The 26,277-nt window shown below is 39.0% G+C and overlaps 1 protein-coding gene across 1 annotated transcript in view; it reads left to right on the top strand.

The window, feature by feature from the left end:
- The window catches only part of ADARB2 (adenosine deaminase RNA specific B2 (inactive)), a 599,017-nt gene extending 575,726 nt beyond the window's left edge, over positions 1-23,291 (top strand). Inside the window, exons 9-11 of the mRNA XM_070729429.1 lie at positions 10,938-11,119; positions 17,900-18,078; positions 23,115-23,291. Coding sequence (XP_070585530.1) covers positions 10,938-11,119; positions 17,900-18,078; positions 23,115-23,291 — 538 coding nt within the window. The remainder of the gene's footprint in view (positions 1-10,937; positions 11,120-17,899; positions 18,079-23,114) is intronic.
- Positions 23,292-26,277: the final 2,986 nt, after the last annotated feature.

Genomic DNA, 26,277 nt, shown 5'->3' with positions numbered 1-26,277 from the left:
CATTACTTCTCCCAGCTTCTGCCAACCCTGCAATACAAAAGCACATAAAAATGGAAGTAGAAAAATTGGGGCCACCTTTGGTGGGAATGTAACAGCATTCCATGTGCCTTTGGTATTTAGTCATGCCAGCCACATGACCATGGAAACGTCTTTGGATTATGTTGGCTCTTCAGCTTTGAAACAGAGATGAGCACCACCCCGTAGAGTTGGGAACAACTAGCACATTTGTGCAAAGTGAACCTTTACCTTCAAAGAACTACCATCTGAGTGTTATTAGAACAGCCAAAGTTAGCTAAAACTGTGTAATATTAAACTAAGAACTAATAAATATGTCCCCCATCATTGTGCAGCCATAATAATGTCTACATTTAGAAACCATCAGAGGTGAAATGTGAAGGAATGTATGCGCACAGGGTGAAAAATACCATATATGAATGTTGGTTATGGATAGGTACCCAGCTGAAAAACTTTGAAAGTATACTTATTTTAATGACAGATCACTGTAAAATCAGTAGAGAACATGAAGTCACCCAAATATGTCTTTGTTATGTTGCTTCCTGCTGCTTTTAATGTTGTCTTTGTAGACTTGAGCAGCCTTCTAAATTTGATAAATAATTGTCTCTGGCATCAAGCTTGCTAGCTGTTTTGCAGATGTAGAGTATCCAACTAAGTGACATCATCAATGCTAGAATGGAATAGAGTTTGCTCTTTGTTTACATACAAGTGGCTTGCTCTGTCAGTGTTGGGAGGAGGGATCATACTAGTTCCTTAATTAGACCGTCGTTTGTTTAATTGTTTGTCTGAAATTGGTAGTTCCTTGATTGGATATTATTTTACTGCTTGATTGTTTGTCTGGTATTAATCCCCTGTTGATCTCTGCTTAGTTAGGTGTTGATTGCTGGCAAGGAGGTATTTCAGTATCTCTTTGTGTGAATATACACTAGTTGTTTCTTTATAGGCTATAACAATCTAAATATTCCCATTTGCTTAAATAAATTTATTAACAATTGAATCTTTCATTCTATTTACTTTTTAAAGATATGAAGAAAATTCCCCAGATTATCAATCATAGTTGCTTTAAAGCAACCTATTTGCCTGACTTACACAGAGAATCAAAATAGTATTTTTCTAATAGATTAGAAAGAATTACTGAAGCCTGGTGAAAAATGCAGAGTTAATAATTTATCTAACAGTCATCACTTTTCTGTACTCACAAGATATGGAATTAAGGAAGCAGTTTCATCAATCTGATTATCATTCAAAGGACAAAGGGCAGCGTTATAGGATTTTGAAGTTCAGTAAATGTGCTATCTTATGATAACATTCTAGATTTTAAAAGACAATCCAGGATCTGGAATCTGAGATGGCTAATCTGGCATGGCAAGGGAGATCTTGGCGGTCTTCAATCTCATATTCAAGAACCTATAGTTAATGTAGGAGTATCAATCTTTTAAATTGCTGAGAGTTTCTTGCTGTAGATCAGTGACGATGAACCTTTTTTGGTTTATGTGCCAAAAGGGTGTGTATGCATCTGCTAGTGTGTGTGCCCATCCCATACATGCATACGACCACCACCACCCACATGCACACAACCACCACCCCCGCTGGCACTCGCGCATATGTGCATGCCTCACAAGAGATTCCTGAAGCCTGGGGACTGTGAAGAACTGAAAAATGGGCCAACCAGAAGTTTGTTTCTGAACTTCTGGTTGGGCCGTTTTTGCTCTTCCGATGTTTCAGGGAAGGCTCCAGAAGCTTGGGGACGGTGAAAAACAGCTCTACGGGCCTACCGGAACTTTGTTTCTGAACTTCCTGTTGGGTTGTTTTTGCTCTACCGATGCTTCAGGGAAGGCTCCATAAGCTTGGGGACAACACAAAACAGGCCAACCGGAAGTTTGTTTCTGAACTTCCAGTTGACCCATTGGGCCATTTTTTTGCCATTCCTGGGCTTCGGGATTCTTCCCTGAAGCCTGGGGAGGGTGAAAATGTCAAAAAAAGAAAGCCAAAAATCAGCTGGCCAGCATGTGCATGGGCGCTGGAGCTGGAGCAAAAAGCTCTATATGGCTCAGGGCCAGATTATTTATGGGACCATCTCCTATCACATACTCCCCAGAGACCAATTAGAGCACACAGAGTTGGCCTCCGCCAGGTCCCGTCAGCTAAACAATGCAAGTTGGCGGGGCCATGGGGGAGGGCCTTCTTTGTTGCAGCCTCGACTTAATGTAATCAACTCCCCCCCAAGGTCCGTATGGTCCCCATCCTGCTGGCTTTTCATAAGGCCACGAAGACCTGGCTATGCCAGCAGGCCTGGGAGCCCTAAATCAACCACTAGCTTGTCTATATATTTGAATTTGGTATGTATGTCTAGTATGTGTGCTATTGAATTGTTTTTTAAGTTTTAATTAGGATTTTAGATATTGCTTGTTTTTTCCTTGGCATCTTTTTATTGCTATTTCTGTTGTTATTGTAATTTTATACTATTGTGAGCTGCCCTGAGTCCAGCATAGAAGTCAAATTAAATAAATAAATACCTTACATGTCATTAGATATGCCTCCACGTGCCAGCTGTGGCATGCACGCCATAGGTTCATCATCACAGCTCTTCGATAGTGAGACTTTGCATGTGTCTCATAACCCAGGCAAGATAAAGGTAAAGGCTTCCCTGTACAGTTGTGTCCAACTTTAGGGGCAACACTAGGCATAATAACAGCCAGCAGTTACTTTGGCTTTTAGATTTCTCCAAAGACAGTATGACCTGATCTATGGGAGCTGCTTGGAAATGAAAATGGAATTCTAATTCCTGCTATATATTGGACAAATTCAAATGACTAGCCAGAGTAACATTTTAAACAGCTACCAAACCTCAACTTTATTTTTATTTCCTTGAAAACAAAATATATTTGTCACCTGCGATTTTAAAATAACTTAGCAGGATAATTTAGCCGCTCTGAGTCCTCAGAGAGGGGCGGCATACAAATCTAATAAATTATTATTATTATTGTTGTTGTTGTTGTTATTATTATTATTATTATTATTATTATTATTATTATTATTTCAGTACAACACAGCAAACGAGATCACTATGCTGGATTTCGTATTTCATCACCAGTCGAGCGCTTCCCAAGCACCTAGGACTGCGTGATGTAGCGGCGAATTATGTTTGCCAATCCCAGTAAAGCGGCCTTTTGCAATTGACAGATGGAGATTTTGTCAATTCCGATGGTTTTCAAATGTCCACTGAGATCCTTTGGTACTGCGCCCAGCGTGCCAAGTACCGCTGGGACCACTTTCACTGGCTTATGCCAGTCGTTGCATATTATTATTATTATTATTATTATTATTATTATTATTATTATTATTATTATTATTATTATTGATGTAAATAGGTTTCAAAATGCCCAAGTATTTCCCTTTGTTTTCTCTGAGACACTACCAACCTTAATGCCTCCGTTGCAGAAACGTTAGTGCTAAAAAGGAAATGCTCTTATATACACAATTAAAGCAAAGTAAGCTGTTAACAAGGAGGAAAAAGTTGCATTAAAAAAAACAGGTTGAAGCTTTAACAAGTCTTTTCAGTGATAAGACTGTTGGGATTTTCATCTGTTTTAGCAGTAGAAGGTTTAATTCTAGGATCAGGCACTTTGAAAATGAGCTACAGACTAATGGGAGGAGAAATCAATTAAGAAGGCCAGCTCTCCAACCAAAGGCAATGTGTAGAATCTTATTTGACTGGAGATTGATAGTGTCTTTCACTATCAGATACAAAAAGTCAAGTTACCCCCACTGCTAAAATACTGATCAAACACCATTGCAGTAGCTCTTGTTTCCAAAACATAATAGCCAAGGCGTGATATAATGAGAAAAGCACCAGGTGTCCTGAAAAGTTCAAGACTACCATGAAGAACTATCCTTATTGTGTGAAATATAAGAGGAAGCTTTGATAATTGACTCTACAGGACTGTAAATTACAGATCTTTACCACCATGCTCATTAGATTTGCCGCGGATGGCCACAGCCAGTCCATCTTTCCTCCTGTGTAACAGATTTCTTTGTAGACTCATAGAATTGGAAGTGACTCACAGGTCATCTACTTTAAACCCCTGCTCAGTGCAGGATCTGCTAGAACATCTGGCTTCTGTTTGAAGACCACAGTAAAGGAGAACTCACCACTTAAAGTGGCAGAGTATAGTCCAGTGGTATCCACTGGGAAGCAATGGTAAGTCAAATGACAAAAGTTGTGTCAACCCTTCTATGCACATGTGTGTAAGGAGCAGAGTTCGGGTTGTAATGTTTGGTATTTTGGCAAAAGTAATAGATGTTAACCAAGTCTGATTCACATAGTCAAGAGGTTCCCCAACTCTGAATTTATAGGTAGTCCTTGACTTACAAGCATTTATTTAGTGAATGTTCGAAGTTACACTGACAAGTGGCTTATGGTTGTTTTTCACACTTGAAACTATTTCAGCATAGAAACATAGAAACATAGAAGATTAACGGCAGAAAAAGACCTCATGGTCCATCTAGTCTGCCCTTATACTATTTCCTGTATTTTATCTTAGGATGGCATTTATCCCAGGCATTTTTAAATTCAGTTACTGGGGATTTACCAACCACGTCTGCTGGAAGCTTGTTCCAAGCATCTACTACTCTTTCAGTCAAATAATATTTTCTCACGTTGCTTCTGATCTTTCCCCCAACTAACCTCAGATTGTGCCCCTTTGTTCTTGTGTTCACTTTCAGCATCCCCACAATCACAATTTGGATCAGAATTCAGATGCTTGTCATGTATTTATGAGGATCGAGGCGCCCCGGGGTCATGTGATCTCCTTTTACAAGCTTCTGACAAACAAAGTCAATGCAAAATTGACTAAACATCTATTTTACTAACTTAACAACTGCAGTGATTCACTTAACAACTGTGACAAGAAAGGTCATCAAATGGGGGGGGGGAAATGCAATTGCAATTGTTTCGCTGAACCATGGACATTGTGGACTCAAGTGTAATTGTACATTGACTTTTCCCTTCAAGCAACACAAATGGCAAACAAACATAAATTATACTCCTTCCTCTTCCTATTTCTCTCTCTCTTGTAAGATGGCTTGGGCTGAGAAAAAGTTACTGACTCAAATTTTGCTGACCATTTCTTTTTTTTCTGACTTTTTGACTTCTCCTAGACTGGTGGCAGAGCATTCTGATGCTACAATTTCCACTGTTTTTGAACTTGTGACTAGTGTTGGGCGAACTGAACCTGCAAAGTTCGGGTTCATGCTGAACTTTGCAGTGTTCGGCATGCCGAACCCGAACTTTTAAAAAAGTTCGGGTTTGGGTTCAGGTTCAGGTTCGGCTGAACACCATGATACGCCACCGCCCGGGAGGAGGGTGGGGAACCCCATCGTGGGATTTCCCACCTCCTTTTGCTTGTGGCGCTACAAGCAAAAGGAGGTAGGAAATCCCACGAAGGGATTCCGGGGGCAGGGCTTTGACGTCACGGAGACTACTTCCTGGCTGGCCGAAACGGGGAGGAAGGAGTCTCCATGATGTCAAAGCCCCGCCCCCAGAATCCCTTAGTGGGATTTCCCACCTCCTTTTGCTTGCAGCACCGCTGCGGCATCCTTTTCTGTAAAAATAAAAGGAAGCAAAAGGAGGTGGGGAATTCCCCACCTCCTTGTTTATTTTTACAGAAAAGGACGCCGCAGTGTCTTGCTGCAAGCAAAAGTTCAGGTTCGGGTTCGGCGAACTCACCCGAACTTCACGGCAAAGTTCGGGTGAGTTCGCCGAACCCGAACTTCGTTGGGTTCGCCGAACACTACTTGTGACATTACAAATGTATATGAGCTGGACAGCACTTGGGTTGCAACAGCACAGCATTATTTTGAGAGAAGATTTAACCTTCCAAAGACTTTTGTTCCAATATTTCTTTTTAAACCAAGGATACTAGAGAGTCAATTGGGCCTCCTCCCAATGCACAAGATGTCTTTTTTTGCTTAAGTATACAACTTTTCTATTTGCACAGCTGAGTTTCACTGCTCTAAAATTCTGTAAGAAATGTAATTCAAGTTTTGCTGGACAGGGGAAAAACAAGTTTGGTGATTAGAACTAAATTGACATGTCAGATATAGAAAATAGCAAACCACATAGATTAATATCAGTAGTACTATACTGAACAGGACGGGAAGATTAAAAATTTTAAATTGGAATATTGACAATTCTCTGTTTAATTTTTTATTATCCTCCACTTTCTATTATCTGTCGATTAGTTATTTTCAATTTGTGGCTCAGTTATTTATTTTCAGTGCACTGATGAAAGTAGAGAGACTGTTCTCCCAAAACTATGTTTAATTTTTGTTTATGCTGTATTATGATAAGGAAATTTTTATGTTTACTAAAATTTTGATTTAAAGCTTCAGCGTGAATCTCTTCAATAGTCTGAAAAGAATCAGTCACAGGAAATTAAAGCCAGCCTAAGGTTATGGCAGGAATAAAGAACAATTCGAGAATTATTGCATATTAAGGTGTAGAGGGAAGATTATTAATATATTTTTTTAAAGCTAACACTAGGATACCACCTACTGTTCCTTGAAGCCAATACTCCAGAACTGGCTCTCAGCAACAAAGATAAATAAATAAGCTCCAGTTTTCAAGCATGGTTTTGAATTGAATATTGACTACGTACAATTCTTGTTGCTTCTAAATATATCTGTGACTGGCTTCCTTTGGATTTTTTCCATTTTGAATCTGTCATTTCAGTTCTTGACAATAGAAAACCATGTATGTTTTAACAGGAGTTATTGTGCTTCGAAAAGCAGAAATAGCTGCAATGAAACATATTTCTTTAGTTCGTCGTATTTTCTTATTACAGCAAGAACAAATTGCCAAGTTCAAACTAAAATTCAGACCCAAGGACTTGGATTTAAACCCACCCCAAATCCATAGTTTCAATGTAATTCAGGAGGAGGAGGATGATGACGACGACAACAACAACAATAACAACAACAATAGAGTTGGAAGGGACCTTGAAGGTCTTCTAGCCCAACCTCCAGCTTAGGCAGGAAACCCTACACTACTTCAGAAAGATGGTTATCCAACATCTTCTTTAAAACTTCCAGTGTTGGACGATAGATCATGGATAAATCAGGATAAAATTCAAATACTTTATTTAAATTTATTTATTGAAAAGATATGCATGGTTGTTCATCCAGCCACAACTCTGCACTGTTCTAATAGCAATAGAAAGCAAAATTCAATAAAAATTTTAACAAATATCTAAAGAAGTTCTCAGTCACCCAAATCATGATAGTCCCAAATGTACTTTTTCAAGAGGCAACTGGACTTTCTTTGTTTTTCCTTGAAGATGTTTTGCTTCTTATCTATGAAGCTTTATCAATTCTGAAGAAGCTTCTTGGATGTGAAGCAAAATATTTTTTTTAAAAAAATACTTTTTAAAAAATTACTAATTGAAGGATACTGCTCCTCATAAGTGGATGAGTCCATTTTTCCCTTCACGAAGTTACTTCAACTGGGGTTGTGTCCTTGAAAGGTGTACTCTCAATGTTCTGCACAATTAAAAGAAAATATCCATCTATCCATCATATGCCTTCTTAGCAAGACAAGTCACATTGATATATTGAGTGCCTGGAATGCAGTGGTGCTTTCACTTTCTGTAATCAGGTTAATATTTCAAAAATTTTAACTTTGAGAGTGCTATCCATGGGAAAACCAGTAGAACTGTAGCTACAACTTTCTATCTATACAAAGAAAACGCAAAAAAGCATCATTATTGTTAATTATGTTAATAAAACAGTTTCTGGACTTTGGACTGAGAAAAGCAGAGAAAATCCTTCTCTACTAGGGAAAAACTATATGGAAAAAAACTAATTTACCTTTCTACCTGATAAATTACTATTGTATGAGAGGGAAATTTTAAAATGCAAACCATTGGTTCAGAGATTTATTGATTTATTTATTTATTAGTTCAATTTCTAGGCCGCCCTTCTCCTGGGGCTCAGGGTGGTTTACAACATAAATAAGACATAACAAACACATTAGAAAACGGGGGGGAAATAAGCTAAAATTAAAACTAACCCCAATAAAACATTTTAAAAATCTTTTCAATCCAACTCATCCAAACGTTCAACACATTCACTCAATCTCCATTCATAACAGGGCTGGAACAGTATGTCCAAGCTCAACGGCCCCAGGCCTGCTGGCATAAGTGCATTTTAAGCATCTTCCAGAAGGCCGGGACAGTTTGAGGGGTGCGAATCTCCGGAGGGAGTTCATAACACAGGGCCGGAGTTCCCACAGAGAAAGTTCTTCCACTAGGGCCCACCAGTGTTCCACCTATAGCACCCGTGCCATAGGCTCGCCATCACTGGTATAGAGTTTCCTGCTTGAGCAGGGGGTTGGAATAGAAGACCTCCAAGGTCCCTTACAACTCTATATTTAAGTACAGTAGAATGGTTAATGGAAAAGATCATAACAAGTATTGGCTACTACTGAAAGAGTAGTAGATCCTTGGAACAAACTTCCAGCAGACGTGGTTGGTAAATCCACAGTAACCGAATTTAAACATGCCTGGGATAAACATATATCCATTGTAAGATAAAATACAGGAAATAGTAAAAGGGCAGACTAGATGGACCATGGGGTCTTTTTCTGCCGTCAGTCTTCTATGTTTCTATGTTTACCAGTACAGGTCACTTTATATAGGAAAATAGAGCTGCACGCCATTAAATCGCCAAAATTAAAGGAAGCAAAAAAGTCACCAAAATCTCTCATGTGCGTGCGTCCCTTCATGAGATTTTGGTTCCTGCACATGTGCAGAAACAAAATCTTGGTCAGACATGCACAGGCGCACATTGAAGTCGCTGAGCTCCATGGAAAGTGCACCAGTAGTGGTGGTAAGTACGATCCGCCCCGATCATAAGCAGTGTATGGCCAATGTAAGATTAGACAGGTAACATCTTATTAATAAGAAGAAAATATTGATGACATTAAGATTCTATCTTAGGTGATTTGGAGTCTGTTCTAAATTACTCCAGAAACAATTTTGAGACAATACATCTATTTCTACCAGTACCAAAACAGAATATCTGTTGACAAACCTGTTCTGTTATTAAATAAATCTAAGATTATTTAATATTTGCAAAGCTTGCCTGTTTCCTTTGATTTCATTCCTGATTTGTTTTAGTAGAGTAGCCTTTAAACATAATAAGTTGTTTGGCTGGTAAATAGACAGATAATCTGCAGAAATGACCATATATGCTTGCATTCCCCCTCCCCCCAAAGAAAACACACAAACCCAAATGAAAATATGCAAATCTGATAGACTAAAGTCAATGTTTCATAAAACCAATGACTGTTTAAATGGTGGGACTAAATTGTTTGTATATAAATATTACCTTTTATCTTCCATTTGAGTTTTATGTAGGATGAACACATTACTTTAATGACCTGCATTTTAGAGAGAAAGAGAGGGGCAGTCTAACTCAGAAATCCTTAGCAGCCAGATGGCTGCCTTGTCTTCCATGAGATTAAAAGATGTTTCTCATTCGCAGGCCTTGCTTCTAAAGCAAATTAATATAGCCAACTAAATTGCCTGTGGTTTGCTCTTTTGTGTGTGTGTGAGAGAGAGAGAGAGAGAGAGCGAGGGAGAGAGAAAGAGAGAGAGAGAAAGAGAGAGAGAGGAATAAAATTTAAAAGGAACTTCTGAAAGCAATTTTTGTCACAGGTTCCTTGAGCAGATTGCTCTCCAGGTACAGCATGCTGGTTTTAAACATTCAGTAATTAATGGAAAGTATTTCGTGTTAATTGACTGCTTCAGGAAAGGGAAGTATAATGGCTCCTTATTAATCATGGAAAGAGACGTACAGCACAGAGGCACTGCAATTATAGCACTAACGGTTGAGAAATGTTAATTAATGAAAAGAACAATGATGTAAGAAATTAGCTACATAATGCTTCCTGCTGGTACAGATTTGCACTTTAAATGCTTTTTTTTCCAGCACGGCAACCACTGGATGTTGCCTTAAATAGCAAAATCTCTCTAACCTTTTCTAAAATGTCTCCCATATTTCAGCTCATCATCATTAAACCCACTAAAGACAACGTTTGTGTGGCAGTTTTTCTTATGGCGTGTTCTTCAGGAACAGGATGGAGTGTTAGGAATATGGATAAATTCTTTAGGAAGGAAATTTATATCGATAAACTGTCTATGAGGAGAATTGTTATGTTAATTTTAGGCAATCCCCAAGCTCTCTGACCTAATAGAGAAGCCTAGCCTTCATTTCAAAAGGCAGGTAGGTATTAGCGTTCACCCTTCTCCAACTTAGAAAAGAAAGACAAGGTAGGTGCTATTACTGAAGAAAAGTCCTTTGCCATTCTGATCTCAATGAAGGAGGGCTTCCAGAATGAACGCCAGTTCAATAATTTTATAAACAGGAGCAACGAAAAGGAGGTTCTCTATGACACCATGGATCTGAGCAGTTTAAGGTTTTGGACGCCAGCTAAATATTATCCACAGATGCAGAGAGACATGTAATAGTATATTTCACATATCTGACTCTTGCCTATCATGAAGTATTCCCCAAAAGTATTTTTCTTTGACCAGGATCATATTTTTCCTTCCATTGTAGAATTAGTTCTAAAACTTACCAGCTCTAGCTCCCAAAATGTGGCGTCTTCCAGATATCCAGAAACTGGAATTATGGTAGTTAAAAGTGCCAATGCAGCTGGATGCCATCAGATTTGGGAAGCTTGATTCATCCCAGACACAGCCCCTACATCCACTCAAGATTTTTCTCTGCAAAGTAAATCTATGCATCGACCTAATAAGCTTTGTCATCTCTCTGAATATTATTTTGTTACCCACAATGTAATTCCCCTTTAATTTCCTCCCTTGCAGAACATCTTTTTCACTGTTGAATTTCTTTTCCAGATGGAATGTCCTTGGGTTGCAAGGCGCACTTCTTAGCTACTTCATCGAGCCAGTATATTTGCATAGCATTATTGTGGGAAGCCTCTGTCATACTGGTCACCTTTCACGGGTAATGAGCCATAGATTAGAAGATGTTGGTCAACTTCCAGCTTCATACCGATGTAATCAGCTTCTCCTGAGTGGTAAGCTCATGTTGGCTTAGAAGCATAAATTGTCTGCCTTCCTACTGGACTCTAAAACAGCCCTTCCAAGCTGCATCACCCATCTTAAAGTACTTTATCTTCCTCGTTGTTTTATGTCACTAATAATAATTCAGTCTATCCTTAAGGTTAAAACAGTTGAAGTTGAAACAATTCCTCCCTTCCTTCCTTACTCTGCTCCTATTTCGGTCCATGATAACTTGTTCTTCCTAGGAAGAGTTCTTGTTGATCAGCTCTAAGGTAAGATAGGCCAAGAAATAGATGCCATAAGGAATATAGGAATGGGACTTTCTGATTATAGAGTATAAAAACAGAAGTTTGAAGGCCATCCAGAATTTCCCTTTGCTATCTCTTACACCAAACAAAATCAAAATGAAAATATTTTGAGTTTCTTTTTCATGTGTGTTTTTTTTCCTTTTCCTCGCACTATGTTGTCATTTCCTCCCCTTTAATCATTCCTATATTCCTTTATCAAGATTATCTCCACATTTTCTACACTCTTTCCTAGGATAATCAGTATGGGACATGAAGGATAACATTGCATTTACTTCTTCTTTACTTCCTCTTTGACCACTTTGGATCTCAAGGAAGATACAAAGTTCTGATTCTTGCTTTTCTGGTGACCACAACTATTGTTATTTGATGTTGTTGTGTTTATTTGCCTACTTTAAATTTTAAATTTTCCAGACATATGTACTAAACCTCCTATCTCCTGATCAAATCCAGGTCAAATGAGATATCTCTTCTTTGTTCAAAGCCTACCTTTATCACCCGTAGTTCATTGACATTGGCCATCCATACTTTTCCTAACCAGAAACACATCACAAAATAGTTACTGGGCACTATATTACTGAGCACTCCAGTGAATTTTAACTTTGCTGCTGCGAACTGAGAAACAAGAATTCCTGAGTCAGCATTGTTTAAATTCTTTGGTATTTCAAAGGGTACTGTTTATATTAAGGGTTTCCCATGTGGCTGTATGTGAATATATGAATTAGACCTTTATAGCAGTTTTGTTCTATGATTAATGCATACTAGGTTTTTTTTTAATGGCTTGCACCATTAACCATTGTTAAACACATCATTGGATGACTAGAAAGACTTTGGAGTTAGATACAAGCTTTATCCAATAAAGCAATTTACCATTATTCTTCAAGAGATTAGATTAGATAGATGGATGGATGGATGGATGGATGGATGGATGGATGGATGGATGGATGGATGGATGGATGGGTAGGTAGATAGATAGATAGATAGATAGATAGATAGATAGATAGATAGATAGATAGATAGATAGATAGATAGATAGAGACAGACAGACAGACAGACAGACAGACACACACACACACACACACCTGTTCTTAGCCAAATAACTTAAAGCACCAATTAACTATTAAAGCCAAACTAGAGCCTTGGATCATAAAATTTACTTAAGAGCAGATTTAAACCTATTCACTATTCAGTTATGTAGTTAAGCACGTCATCTTAAGGGGCTAAGTGCAATATTGTATGAAATAGAAATTCATTGAAGAAGCAAGACCGTGTCAAGCCACTGAAGACTGCAACATCCTGCATATGCCATGTGGACAAGGGCTGGAATTAAGGATGCTTCCATATAGGCGATTTAGTCAGTGTCATAACTAGGCTGCAGTGAAAAATGGGGGATTCTGCCTAGAGTTTTCACCTCTTCCATATCCTTAGATTGCTATATGCATGTTTCCTTGCTCTTTCTAATAATTGGTTGCATCTTGTAGGACTCACTAGCACATAATACAATATTAGCCCCATTTGGGAATAATCTTCCATGTGCAGCCTTTTGGGGAGTTCTAAGCTCTCAGTTAGTGGCAGATTGTAGTTCAGTCGGAACTGATTGAATGAATGATCACCTGAACAGAAGATGGTCATGCTGTAAGGATTGAGATCACCTCTTTTCACCATTAACCTCACAAAGAAAGAAAAGATGGTGCTCATTTTAATTTACACAACTAAGACACCTTTGTAATTGAACAAACAATGGGATGGGCAACCTGGAATCACCAGTTCTCATCCCATTTGAAAGTCTTCGTCCATTCTTTCTTTAGTATGCGGGGTGCAGTGATGGGCTCCTACGGGTACGGTCAGGAATGCAGTTCCGGTAGCAAAATTTGGAGCTCCACCCTAGAACACCCAATTCGCATTAAAAGATGTTGAAACAAAATGCATAAGCCACACCCACAATGTGGTAGTAAAAATTTTGGTAGCCCATCACTGGGAGGAAGTAACAGCTACTTTTGGCTATAGTCTGTCTATCACTGACATAACCCCTGTAAATTTACTCTGAAGAAAATGTGAATTTATTTGAATACCTTACACAACCAGATTTGAAATCCTGGACTTAGAAAGCTTAGAACTACATCAGATTCAGCATAACCTAAACATAGCTCATAAAATTATCTGCTACAACATTCTTCCGGTCAATGACTACTATCTATCTATCTATCTATCTATCTATCTATCTATCTATCTATCTATCTTTGTATCTCTGTGTGTGTGTGCATGTGTGTGTGTGTGTGTGTGTGTGTGTGTGTGTGTGTGTCACATGTTTTTCACTGAATTTGAAAATTAAGAGAGAGACTAGGATAGATCTATTTCAGCCTTATTTTGACTTCGTCAGCTAGCCATACCCTCACTGGGACTTGAACTTGCAACCTTGGCCTTGTAAGGCAGAGAATTAACCTCTAGGCTACAGTATCCAATCCCTTCAGTATAATTCTTTATATATAATTTTATATAGTATAATTCTTTTTATCACTTCTTTATACTTTGTTATGTTAACTATAATTCTATACTTGTTTGACAAAATAAATCACTCAATCAATCAATCAGTCAATAAATAAATAAATAAATAAATAAATAAATATGTAATCCAGTCTGATAATACATTAAAGACTCATTCCAGTTCATTCCAAGTTATTGTTTTCAATTGCACTTTCAATTTGCGAAGAATCCATTGTATTTTCCAGCCCTCTGAGGAATTTTTTTTTTTAATTACTCATACTTCAGAAGTATAAGGCCAGGGCTAGAAATGGGGACTTACCAACCAAGGACATCACAATGGAGTTAAAAATGGATGGGATGCAAAGGTCTCCCAGATTTAAAACCAATTATTTTCTCCTCAGGAAGAGGATTAGAGATTGATACTACAGCTTAGAGTTAGTACTTTGCTACAGTGCTTTCCTATTTTATTTCTCCAAGTTCCCTAAATCTTCTATCACGCACACACACAAAATATGCTTTTGGAAGACAAGGGATAAAAATGCTGCAATCTCTGCTCACCAAATATATTTATTAACAACCAGACTTTAACTTCTCTCAGTTTTCATTTCTTTTTATTTTCTAACAAAAGTGTTCATCTCTTTATAGCAGTGTTTTTCAACCAGTGTTCCGCGGCACACTAGTGTGCCATGGAACATGGTCAGATGTGCCGCAAGAGGGGAGAGAGAAAGAGAGAAAGAAAGCAAGAGAGAGAAAGCAAGAGAGAGAGAAAGAGTGAGTGAGTGAGAGAGAGAGAAAGAAACAAAAAAAGAGAAAGAGAGAGAGAAAAAGAAAGCAAGCGAGAGAGAGAGAAAGCAAGAGAGAGCGGGGAGAGAGAAAGAGAGAGAAAGAAAGCAAGAGAGAAAGAAAGAAAGCAAGAGAGTGTTTGTGTGTGAGAGAGAAAGAAAGCAAGAGAGAGAGGGAGAGAAAGAAAGAGAGAGAAGGAGAAGAAGAGGGAGAAATGTGAGAAAAAAGGGGAGAAAAAAAGAGAAATGAGAAAATGATTGAGGCAGAGAATGAGAGGAAAGAGAGAGAAACAAAAGAGAGAAGTGACTCTTGATTTAAAGCATATGATAAAAAAGCACCCAAAGAATAAGAGAGAAACACCCCCCCCAGCCCTCACCTGTTTTTGGAAATGGTTCAAGAGTGTGTATACACACACACACAAGGGGGGGCAATATGTATAATATGTACTGTCTTAGAGTGTCATTTTGGTTGGTGGTGTGCCCCAGGATTTTGTAAATGTAAAAAATGTGCCGCGGCTCAAAAAAGGTTGAAAATCACTGCTTTATAGGGAGTATCTAGGGACCATTTGTGCTTAGGTTTTATCTTCTGAAATCCTTGGTAGTGCCTGAATACAAAAGATATTAATTCAACCAAATCCTTTATTTTCTTCCAATCATTAGATTGCTGCATCTATATTTGTGCAGTTACTTATGGCTTTATCCTAGGCAGGCCTTATCTGGCACATATTGTCATAGGTTGGCACACTCTCCACTAAGTTAGATCATAATTCTGACAGAGGCTGACACATTCATGTCAAGTCATACAGTGAGATCTATGTGCAACAGTTATCAGATGGATGTATATAAATAGTGCCATGGTATAAGAATGACATTTACTTTATAGCATATTCCCCCTAAGATACAAGCCGATCAGTTATCATAGTGAAGAAATGGAGATTGCTATTTAATATGACATAAATGTGATTACAAGTTCAGCGTGAAATAATAACTCAATTATATTTTCATTTTGATTCATATGTACACAGTCACTTAGGATATTGCCACTTAGCTAAGGAAATGGGTTCCTCCTGATATAGGAGCTCAGAAATACAGAGGATTTTTAATAAATCTTTAATAAGCAACCATTTCCAATTGCCTCTAACTGATGCAAGTTCATATAATGTTTCAGTACCTGTAATTCATTTAATTCCCATATATATCAAAGATGCTTTATCTATTCAGCTATGCAGATATTTAATTTGGAGACTTTATTTAAAGTCATGTTAGTTCAATCTCCAGATCAAATTGGCTTTCTGAATCGACTTAGATACTTAATTTGTATTATCAAATTGGATGTTTTGAATTGATATGGATGATTTTGAGTGCTTCTACCCATGCACAGAAACAATTTGTGCCAAATTGATTCTGAATTTCAAGTCTAATCTAACCGTTTCATTGATTCATTTTGAAGAAATTGAATTGAACTGAATTTCCAGATTGATGTACATTGACAATTGGATTAATTTTCCAGATCAAACTATTTGCACTGCCTTTGCATCATTCACAAAGGCCTATGTAGTATCAGTAGTGCAGAATACAAAAGAGAAGTATATATTTTATTCTTAGTTTTTTTCTTTTGCTACTTATTTACTAGATGGAATGGCTGTGGGTGCTGCCTCCCACTGTCCGTCCATCACCCTGGGGGAGGACTTTTGGCCCCCTCAGAGAAGGGTTCCAAAACTTGGGCATCCTCCTCGATCTATAGCTGACTTTAGAATATCATCTTTTGGCTGTGGTGAGGAGAACGTTTACCCAGGTTTGCCTGGTGCGCCAGTTGCAGGCCTATTTTGGACAGGAAGTCTTTACTCACTGTCACTCATGCCCTTATTACTTCAAGGTTCGACTACTGCAGTGCTCTGTACATGGTATTACCTTTGAAGAGCACTCGGAAACTGCAATTGTGCAGAATGCAGCCACGGGAGCAGTCGTGGGCTTGCCCAGACATGCACATATTTCTCCAACATTCCGCAGACTGCATTGGCTGCCAATTGCTTTCTGGATGCAATTGAAAGTGTTGGTTATGACCTATAAAGCCCTATATGGCATTGGGCCAGAATACCTACAGGAACGCCTTCTGCCACACGAATCCCAGCAACCGGTCAAGCCCTACAGAGTTGGCCTTCTCCAGGTCCCATCAATTAAACAATATCGATCGGCAGGGCCTAGGGGAAGAGCCTTCTCTCTGGGGACCCCAGCCCTCTGGAATCAGCTCCCCCTGGAGATTCATACTTCCCCCACCCTCTAAGTCTAATGACTCATTTATGCCATCAGGCTTGGGGCCATTAGAACCTTGCCCCTTGGCCAATGAATGTGCGAGAGAAAGTTGATCGAATGGGAATGATGGTTTTTATGGTTTTGGGGTATTTTAGATTTTTTTATATTTAATTAATTGGATTTAGGATGTCATGCATTGTTTTATTATATGTTGTGAGCCAACCCAAGTCCTCGGATAGGGGCAGCATAAATGTGCTAATTTTATTAAACCAGGGTTAAAATTATTAAGAATCTGTAATCAGTGATGCCTCTGAGACTAATCTGAATGCTGTTGGGTAAAAATAAAAAAAAAAACATTTACAATTGAGCATTTACCCTATTTTAATATCATTTTTAAGAATAAAATGGCTAACAGCTTTATTTGGGCTATGAGGATAAAATAATAAAAAGTAAAAATATATTTTAAAAATCTCATAAAATCTTTGGCAACCAAAATAGCTTTGTCTATTACTTTTCATAGCAAAAAAAAATCTGATTGCCCACTTGTGTGTCATATTAGTTGATCCCATTACATATATTATGCTGTTACAAAATTTGGAATCCACCCATCTCTTGGAACTAATATATGCTATCTTTGTTTTTAATGTGCCCCAATTTAGAATTTTCTCCATATGAAACACTCGTAGAAAGCAGCCATTGTCAACAAGACAGTGATTTTATATGTACAAGGGCTGTCAAAATATATACATGAAAACAGGAATTTTAATTACATTTTGGCAACATTAATTGAATGTTTTTTCAAAAGCCTATATTGATCCAAGCAGATTCCAGCCAAGGGATAAAAATATATTGATGTATACATAGGCATGGAAATATAGCTTATTTCCCAATAAAATAGAAGCGCCCTTTCCTTATTTTTCAAACCTATTGCTTTTAATGCTTGATGTTTTTTTTACTTTCTCTTTGACAGGAGTGAGTAGCGCTGAAAGGAGAAGGGCTGGGAAGTCTCCTGCTTTCAGCGTGAATTGGATAGCAGGCACAGCAGACTTAGAGCTTATTAATGCCACAACAGGGAAAAAAAACTGTGGGAGTTGTTCACGACTCTGCAAGCATATGTTTTACACTCAGTGGGCAAAGCTTTATGGAAAGGTAAGTGTGAGTTGCAATTGTGAAAAAACTGGGTCATTTGGGTGATACAAGACAAGCGGGGGTTCCTCTTCACCCGCGCTACCAGAACACTCCCGGCGACCAGTGCGGGATTAGATTAGATTAGATTAGATTAGATTTATTGGATTTATATGCCGCCCCTATCCGCAAACTCGGGGCGGCTCACAACAAAGTAAAAAACAATACATAATAACAAATCCAATACCCACCAATCCAATTACAATGTTAAGCTAAAAAATTCATTAAAAAACAACCCCAGAATATTAAAAACAAGCACACAATCAATCTAACACCAAAACAACATGGGCAAGGGGGAGATGTTTCAGTTCCCCCATGCCTGACGGCAGAGGTGGGTTTTAAGGAGTTTGCGAAAGGCAAACTCCAGTGCGGGAGTGTCTGGCGGGCAGGTGGGCACTCATTGATGTGAGATTCAACTTCTGCACATGTGCTGGGAGCCAAATCTTGCATGAGGACAGGTGTGCGAGTGAGATTTGATGATTTTTGTTGATATTTTTGCTTCCATGCATGTGCCGAAGCAAACCCCCCCCCCCCCCCAAAAAAAAATGAGTGAAATTTCATGCATGAGAGTTGCCTCGTGCAAGGTTTGGCTTCTGGTGCATGCACAGAACCCAAATCTCATGCAGGTGCATGGGCTCCCATGTCAGGGGTACGGAGATGTGTGCGCATCTCCATTTCCGCTAACAGATTGCCAATCCCACCTATAGGAGGTGCAACCCACGACTGATACAGGATAACTTTCCTCCTTCTTCTTACATCAAATCTTTATCCTAGAACAGTGATGACAAACCTATGGCTCACGTGCCACAGATGGGACGCAGAATCATATTGGAGGATACACAAAGGGTTGCCCTATATCAGCTCCAGCATGCATGCACACACTGGCCAGCTGATTTGGGAAAGACCGTTTCACCCTCCGGAGGCTTCAGTGAGGCCAGAAATGTGAAAAATGGCCCAACAGGCAAACTGAAAGTCCATTTTTCCAAATGTCCTGTTTGCCTGTTGGCCCAGTTTTTTCACTTTCTCAGGCTTCAGTGACGCGGGTGGGGGGTGCTTGTGCAGGAGGAAGCACGAGGGGCGCACATGTTTGGGGAGAAGGGAATGGTTGTGGGCAGCTGCACGTGTGCTAGCATGCACACACACACACACCTTTGGCACACAAACCAAAAATGGTTCACCAAACCAAAGGACCATCACTGTCCTAGGAAAATTAGTATTTTAACATTGACATCTCCTGCCCAAATGTCATGGACCACAAGTAGGAGAGTCAAGTCTAGGGAGATTCTCAGTCATCCAGCTCATGATTGTCCCACAGCTGCTTTTTTCAGGAGGCAATTAAACTTTCTGGTTTTTCTTCGAAGGCATTTTGTTTTTCATCCAAGATGCTTCTTTAGCTCTGACTGGATGGTGGTTTTTGTACTCCATGCAAACTGCTGGTCATTCTCATTCGTTTTAGTGAGTTCTTAAAGCCACTTGGATAGAGAATAGAATAGAATTTTATTGGCCAAGTGTGATTGGACACACAAGGAATTTGTCTTGGTGCATATGCTCTCAACATACATAAAAGAAAAAGATACATCTGTCAAGAATCATGTGGTACAACACTTAACGATTGTCAAAGGGGTCAAATAAGCAATGAAGAAACAATCAATATTAATAAAAATCTTAGGATACAAGCAACAAGTTACAGTCATACAGTCCTAAGTGGGAGCAAAAGGATGATATGAATGATGAGAAAAACTAGTAGATTTAGTAAAAAGTCTGACAGTGTTGAGGGAATTATTTGTTTAGTAGAGTGATGGCGTTCGGGGAAAAACTGTTCTTGTGTCTAGTTGTCTTGGTGTGTAGTGCTCTGTAGCGACGTTTTGAGGGTAGGAGTTGAAACAGTTTGTGTCCAGGATGCGAGGGGTCAGTAAATATTTTCCCCGCCCTCTTTTTGACGTGCAGTATACTGGTCCTCAATGGAAGGCAGGTTGGCGGCAATTGTTTTTTTCTGCAGTTCTGATTATCCTCTGAAGTCTGTGTTGGTCCTGTTGAGTTGCAGCACCAAACCAGACAGTTATAGAGGTGCAGAGGTTTATCTATGTCATGAAGACCTTGATGAGGCAGATATATGTCCAGGTGGCCTCAATTGGTTTGGTCATATTGTGACCTGAAATAAGATCATTAATATAATTGTGCAAAACAAGAAATTAATAAAACAACATTTTCCAACCTCAGGTGCACAGGGGGTAGAAGTCCTAAAGATGCCTTTTTCAAAAGGCAATTGGTTTTTTTCTTCAAAATCATTTTGCAAGGAAAAAAAACCCCACAAGTCTGGTTGCCTTTTAGAAAAGCACCTTTGGGGAACCATGACCTGGATGAGTGAGGATCGCCACAGGCACAGGGGCTGGAAGTGATTATTGTATTACAAAGGTTGTTTTAAACATTAAAAGCTGCTTTTGGCAAGCACCTCGGTTATAGGTTATTTCTTAAAGTACTTCTGTTCAGCAATGTCGCCTCTATGCTCTGTACATTTAGTACATCCTTGATACTTGATTACTGCTCTCCTTTATAGCATTTGTTATCAGTGTAACACAAGAAAAGAGTTTAAAAAAAAACCCTTGTGCTTTCTTTTGACGCCTCACCTTTTCTCTTTCACAAAAATCCGTTTATTTAAATCCTTTCTCCAAATGTCAGCACGCATTTTTCTTTTTCAACATCGACATGGAGTCTTGAGCATTTGTATATTTACAAAGCTGGTTTTTAATTTAAAGCCCTGAGAAAACACAACAGAAATAATAGATACATATAACAATCACAACAAAAATGAAAGTATGGAGGGGAAGTTCATTCAAAAAAGTCAACATGCTCTTTGCATGATCAAATTCCCACCCTTTTTCAAGGGAGAAGGAGGAGGGGGAGATAGCAATATTTGCAATTGCTATCTTGACTTTTTTGACCTCCTTAGATACTCTTGGCCCTACCTGTGCAAAGCAGAATCAAATCAGAACACCAGAAATTCTTCACCAAGTTCATCTTGATGCTTGCTAACACAACAGACTGGTTTCCTACATGAGTTCAATTTGATTTAATAATTAAATTGCAGCTTTTAAATATTCAGTATGAAAATAATCTTATCCCAAGCTATGAAAAGTAAGGGTATGACTAGTAGGAAAGATGTCAATCATTGCATATTAATAGATGGGGAAGGAAGCCAAGATACCTATGTTTATTTTTCTGAATGTGCCATATACAAAGTTCTAACAAATAAAAACACGCTTATCCAGTAACAGCATCCAATAGGAAAGCCAAGAATAATTGTTGTCATATGAAAAGAAGGAGAAATTGAGAGGGATATGTACATGGCACTGATGGTGACAAGGAGCTGGAAGAATATTTCAGTAGAGAATATCCACATATAAAGCAATTTATGCTGTAGGTGGACAAAGTTTGGTGGATTTAAATCCAGGTAAAGTGGGTGAAAACATCAAAATGTTTTCCAAAGATGATTAGGTTACTGGAAGCTAAAACATATAAAGAATAGTTGCATACTAGTAAGCATAATAGTCTGCTTACTAATCTACAAAGCAGTTCAAATTATTCTTTAGCTGAATGTTAGGAACCCGAGTAATATCAGAAATTTTGGAGGTTCTGATGAAGATCATAATTTCACGAAAGTCCTCAGAAGGGGCAGCATATAAATTCAATTAATAAATAAAAATAAATAAAATAACCAAAAAAAGGAAAATGGGGATAGGAATTCTATTCCTCCCCATATCACCTAGAAATTTAGAAAGATGATTGACTTTTAAATAGTGTTGGGCGAACCCAACGAAGTTCGGGTTCGACGAACTCACCCGAACCCGAGCAGCAGCAAGCCACTGCAGCGTCCTTTTCTGTAAAAATAAACAAAGAGGTGGGGAATTCCCCACCTCCTTTTGCTTCCTTTTATTTATTACAGAAAAGGATGCCGCAGCGGCGCTGCAAGCAAAAGTAGGTGGGGAATCCCACGATGAGATTCCGGGGACGGGGCTTTCACATCACGGAGACTACTTCCTGGCCGGCTGAAACGGGGAGGAAGGAGTTTTCGTGACATCAAAGCCCCGCCCCTGGAATCCCTTCGTGGGATTCTCCACCTCTTTTTTCTTGCGGTGCTGCAAGCAAATGGAGGTGAGAAATCCCACAATGGGATTCCCCACTCTCCTCCCAGGCGGCGACATTTCGCAGTGTTCAAGCAAACGCCGAACCTGAACCTGAACTTTACCCAACCTTTTTTAAAAGTTCGGGTTCAGGTCCGGCATGCCGAACACTGCAAAGTTCGGCACGAGCCCAAACTTTGCAAATTCAGTTCGCCCAACACTACTTTTAAATAAAGCATCAACAAATTTCAGATAAAATGAAGTTTCATTGCTATGAAAATGAATTTGGAAATGCATTGATTATTTTTTAAAGGAGCAATACCTTTGTTGATTGTTATTAGGAACATATTGGATTATTCATGCCACTGAACATGGCAGCCTTTCCGATTTTGTTTCTCTTTCCCAAATGACAAATGAAAGTGGCCTTCAAAATACTCTGATGCCTTCCAAATGAGCAAAATGTAGTCATTTAGAAGAATGGAGTGTCCATTTGGAAAGAACTAACGCATTCTAATGGCTGTTCTTTGTCATGGGCTTTACAATGCTTTAAAAAAAAAGTATGTCCAAAAGAGGAATGTGAATTAACTGGTAGAATTTGCACTCTGGGCATTCTTCCAAATGATGTACAATATTGGTTAGTTGAGCTCCCCCAAATCCCCTTTTGTATGAAGATGATAGTCTGGCATCATCTGTGCATTGAGACGTGGATCTTCTCAAATATTTTCCCCCTGAATACTGTTGCGTATAAAGCTCACAATTTCTTTGTAGTTTAAGAGAGGCAGATAAAATGGTGATACAAAGCTACAGAAAGGGGAAGATGCTTCAACTCTTTGTTCGTTGGCAACTGAATTTTTTTCCCCTCTTCTCTTCCCCTTGCAGCTGAGCACACCGATATCAAGCCATGGAGAAGTGCCATCAGTGTACAGCGAGGCCAAGTTGGTGGCACATGTCTATCAGTCTGCCAAACAGCAGCTGTTCAGAGCATTTCAGAAAGCAGGCTTGGGCACTTGGGTGAAAAAACCCCCAGAGCAAGATCAATTTCTACTCGTGGTGTGAATCATTTGGCATCTTGGTAACATGACCACACTGAAAAGACTGGAGGGAAGAGAATTACTCTACGGGAGCCGGAGTGGACGTCATGTGAGACCACATTCAACCCAAGTCAGAACCTTGTATCTAAATGTGTTAGATATGAGATACATTCTGGTTAATGCACTGAACCTTTAGGAAACTGCTTTTACATACCCATCCCTTCTCAAGGATGTACAAGCCCAGGTTACAAAAACGACCTTCACTGTTTGTTCCTTGTTTGTAGCACATTGCTGTAATTATCTAAGCAGCACCTGTATTCTAGGCAACAGCAGGTTGCAAGTTGTGTCTGGCTGAAAAACAAACAAAAGCCATCAGCCCTCTGGAGTTCCTCTTCACCGTTAGTGCAATAATTACCATAGGAGGGAGAGAGATTTTTCTAAGTTACAAACACATGCAGGAATTAGCATACATTGGAACATAGAAAGTTATGCATCTGTGTCTCTCCATATGGGTGTGAGAGCAATGGAAGAGGCCCGAGTTCAAGCTACAAGCCTACACAGTGACACCCCAGAGCTTTAGAAAATCTGCTCGGTACATCAAAATCAGGGGGATAAGAAAAGCAAGATATTGGCCAAAGTTCAGATTAAAAGTTTCTGCATGTTCACTGCAGGGAGCATAATTATTTCAGAAAGAAGCAAGGAAAAAGCTTGCATGTCTTTATCTTGCTTTTAGGAAACAATGGTTCTAAGATTGATTGACCCCAGATAATGGCTATCCTGACATACAAAGAGTCTATTATGCAGCTGGTTGCACTCAATAAATATACCGCATGTGATAACCATCAGCTGCCATTTTGAAGGTCTCTAGTTAGACATTCTGAACATAGCTATAGAGCAGCTTGCCTGCCTGCCACTGTCAAATAGGTATGCTTTTCCTTTGGGTGGCTTTTCTTCTGGGTTCCAGCTCATGGGAGGCAACTATAGTTATGAGAAGAAGGAAGATAATGTTAGTTTCTGTAAAGCAGAGATCTCCAAACTTGGCAATGTTGAGACTTGCGTTGGCTGGGTAATTCTGAGAGTGAAAATCCACAAATCTTAAAGATGCCAAGCTTGAGACACCTGCTCTATTGTAGAAGACACAACAAGAAGAAGAAATTGTGAAAGAGTTGGGAGGCAAAAATGGAGGACATGCAATGATCTGAAAATTCAGATTGAGTGGAACTATTGGTAAAAGACAGAGCAGGGTTATAGAGGGCTGGGAGAAATGAGAGGACTACATGGGGTTTGGTAGGGGTGCAATTCTGGGACAAAGGCATCATATCCTGTACCAGATGGACATCGGGCTGCATGCTTCTCAGAAACAATCTTTTTTTGCACTCTAGTTAAAAGAGACACAGATGGTTGTTGCAAGAGATGACTGCACACTCTAAGTTGGTTGAAAAGACATTACAGCAAACCTACCATATTAAAGTCAAACTGCATTACATTTCATTTATCTGCTTGCAACTCATATGCAGAATTAAAAAAAAGACGTGAATTAGGAGTCTCAAAGTTAGCTTAGCTTGTAAGCTTGTAAGCAACAGCACCTCTTTTGTCTTTGCACAATTCTTAGTATTTGGATCTTCTGAGATCCTTACTACAATCCGACCTAGAACCAGCCAGCTCAAAAATCTAAAATTGAAGAAGAACATCAGTATTGCACAAACACTAATGGAAAGCTATTCAATTGTGTATTTAAAATATTATAATGTCCACATAGTGTGAATTGGAGTGTTTTTCTGAGGGAGGAATATATTGGCATATATTGATCTTAGAAGAGCTCCAAATAGAATGCTAATTCTACTCTCACATGGTTTGCTCATGTTCTTTTGTCGATCAAGCATGGTATGAAAGTTCTTTAATTTAGGTGGACCAAAGATGCAATCGTGTTCGTCCACAAATCTATTGGCCTAGATTCTAAATGTGGATTATTTGAGGCCTATCTAGACAATACAGATTCCTTAGAAGCACAATTCCTAACCTTAATAAGATCACTCTACTTCATAGCTATGATCAGTTTTCTAATATCTAGTAGACCTGAAGGCAGCCTCAACCAGCACAATATCCTATGAACAAGGTTTCCCCAGTTTCCTAGTTAGCACAGTTGTGCCAACGAAAGGCCTAACATTTCTTTCGCCATCCAACTTTCTCCTTGAGTGATTGAGGTCCGAATCCTGGCATTATTTTTAGATATGCTAAACAGTCCTCCGTTGCTGCCCTCGAAAATACATGTTTAGAGCATTGTTGCAAAATGGAAAACAAAACAAGAAAATTAATTCACCTTTCCAATTTGGGTGTTCTTCAAATGTGTTGGGCTGCAAACGTTGGCTTCATGTAACACTTTGTAGTCCAGCATCATCAGGTTGGACTGGTGATAACTTAAGTGATTGGTATGATATTCGCCTGATGTAGACGTTATTTAGAATGCCCAAGAAGTTATAGAAAAATCTAAGCACCTCCAGAATTAGTCTCTACCCAAATGGTAGTTCTTTTTTGTTGCTGTTGTTATTGTTCCACATGACAGGATGTGCGGGTGTAGCGTTATTGTTTTTAACTTTTAGTTTTCATGAACTGTGTATATATGAACGTGCTGTTCCTGATCTGTCTTGATGTATCTTCTTAGAGCTATCCAACCGACTTACCTCTCATACACAAGAGCAGAGTTCATTCTCGCGCTTGTTGAGAGCTCTCCCCTAGAGGTCCCTTGATGCTACCCGTTTTCCGCAGATAAAGTTAGATGCTCTGTATATAAGGTCTTGAGAGCCATACTGAGTAAATACATTTGTTTATTAATGTCACAGGATAGGACTAGCTGCTGTATTTTAATGATTTTTTTTAGGTGATAAATTACAACATGTAGCTATAGTGTCTGTACAAATACAATTATTGTGATAAACTAGAAATTTTAATTAGATTTACAAAAGGAACACTCCCCTTGCAGAAATGTCTTGAACAAATAATACATTCCATGT

The sequence above is a fragment of the Erythrolamprus reginae genome, chromosome Z (genome assembly GCF_031021105.1).
Source record: "Erythrolamprus reginae isolate rEryReg1 chromosome Z, rEryReg1.hap1, whole genome shotgun sequence".
NCBI classification, from domain to species: domain Eukaryota; kingdom Metazoa; phylum Chordata; class Lepidosauria; order Squamata; family Dipsadidae; genus Erythrolamprus; species Erythrolamprus reginae.
Note: the sequence above shows the minus strand (reverse complement) of the source record. Positions and strands in the feature narration are given on the sequence as shown.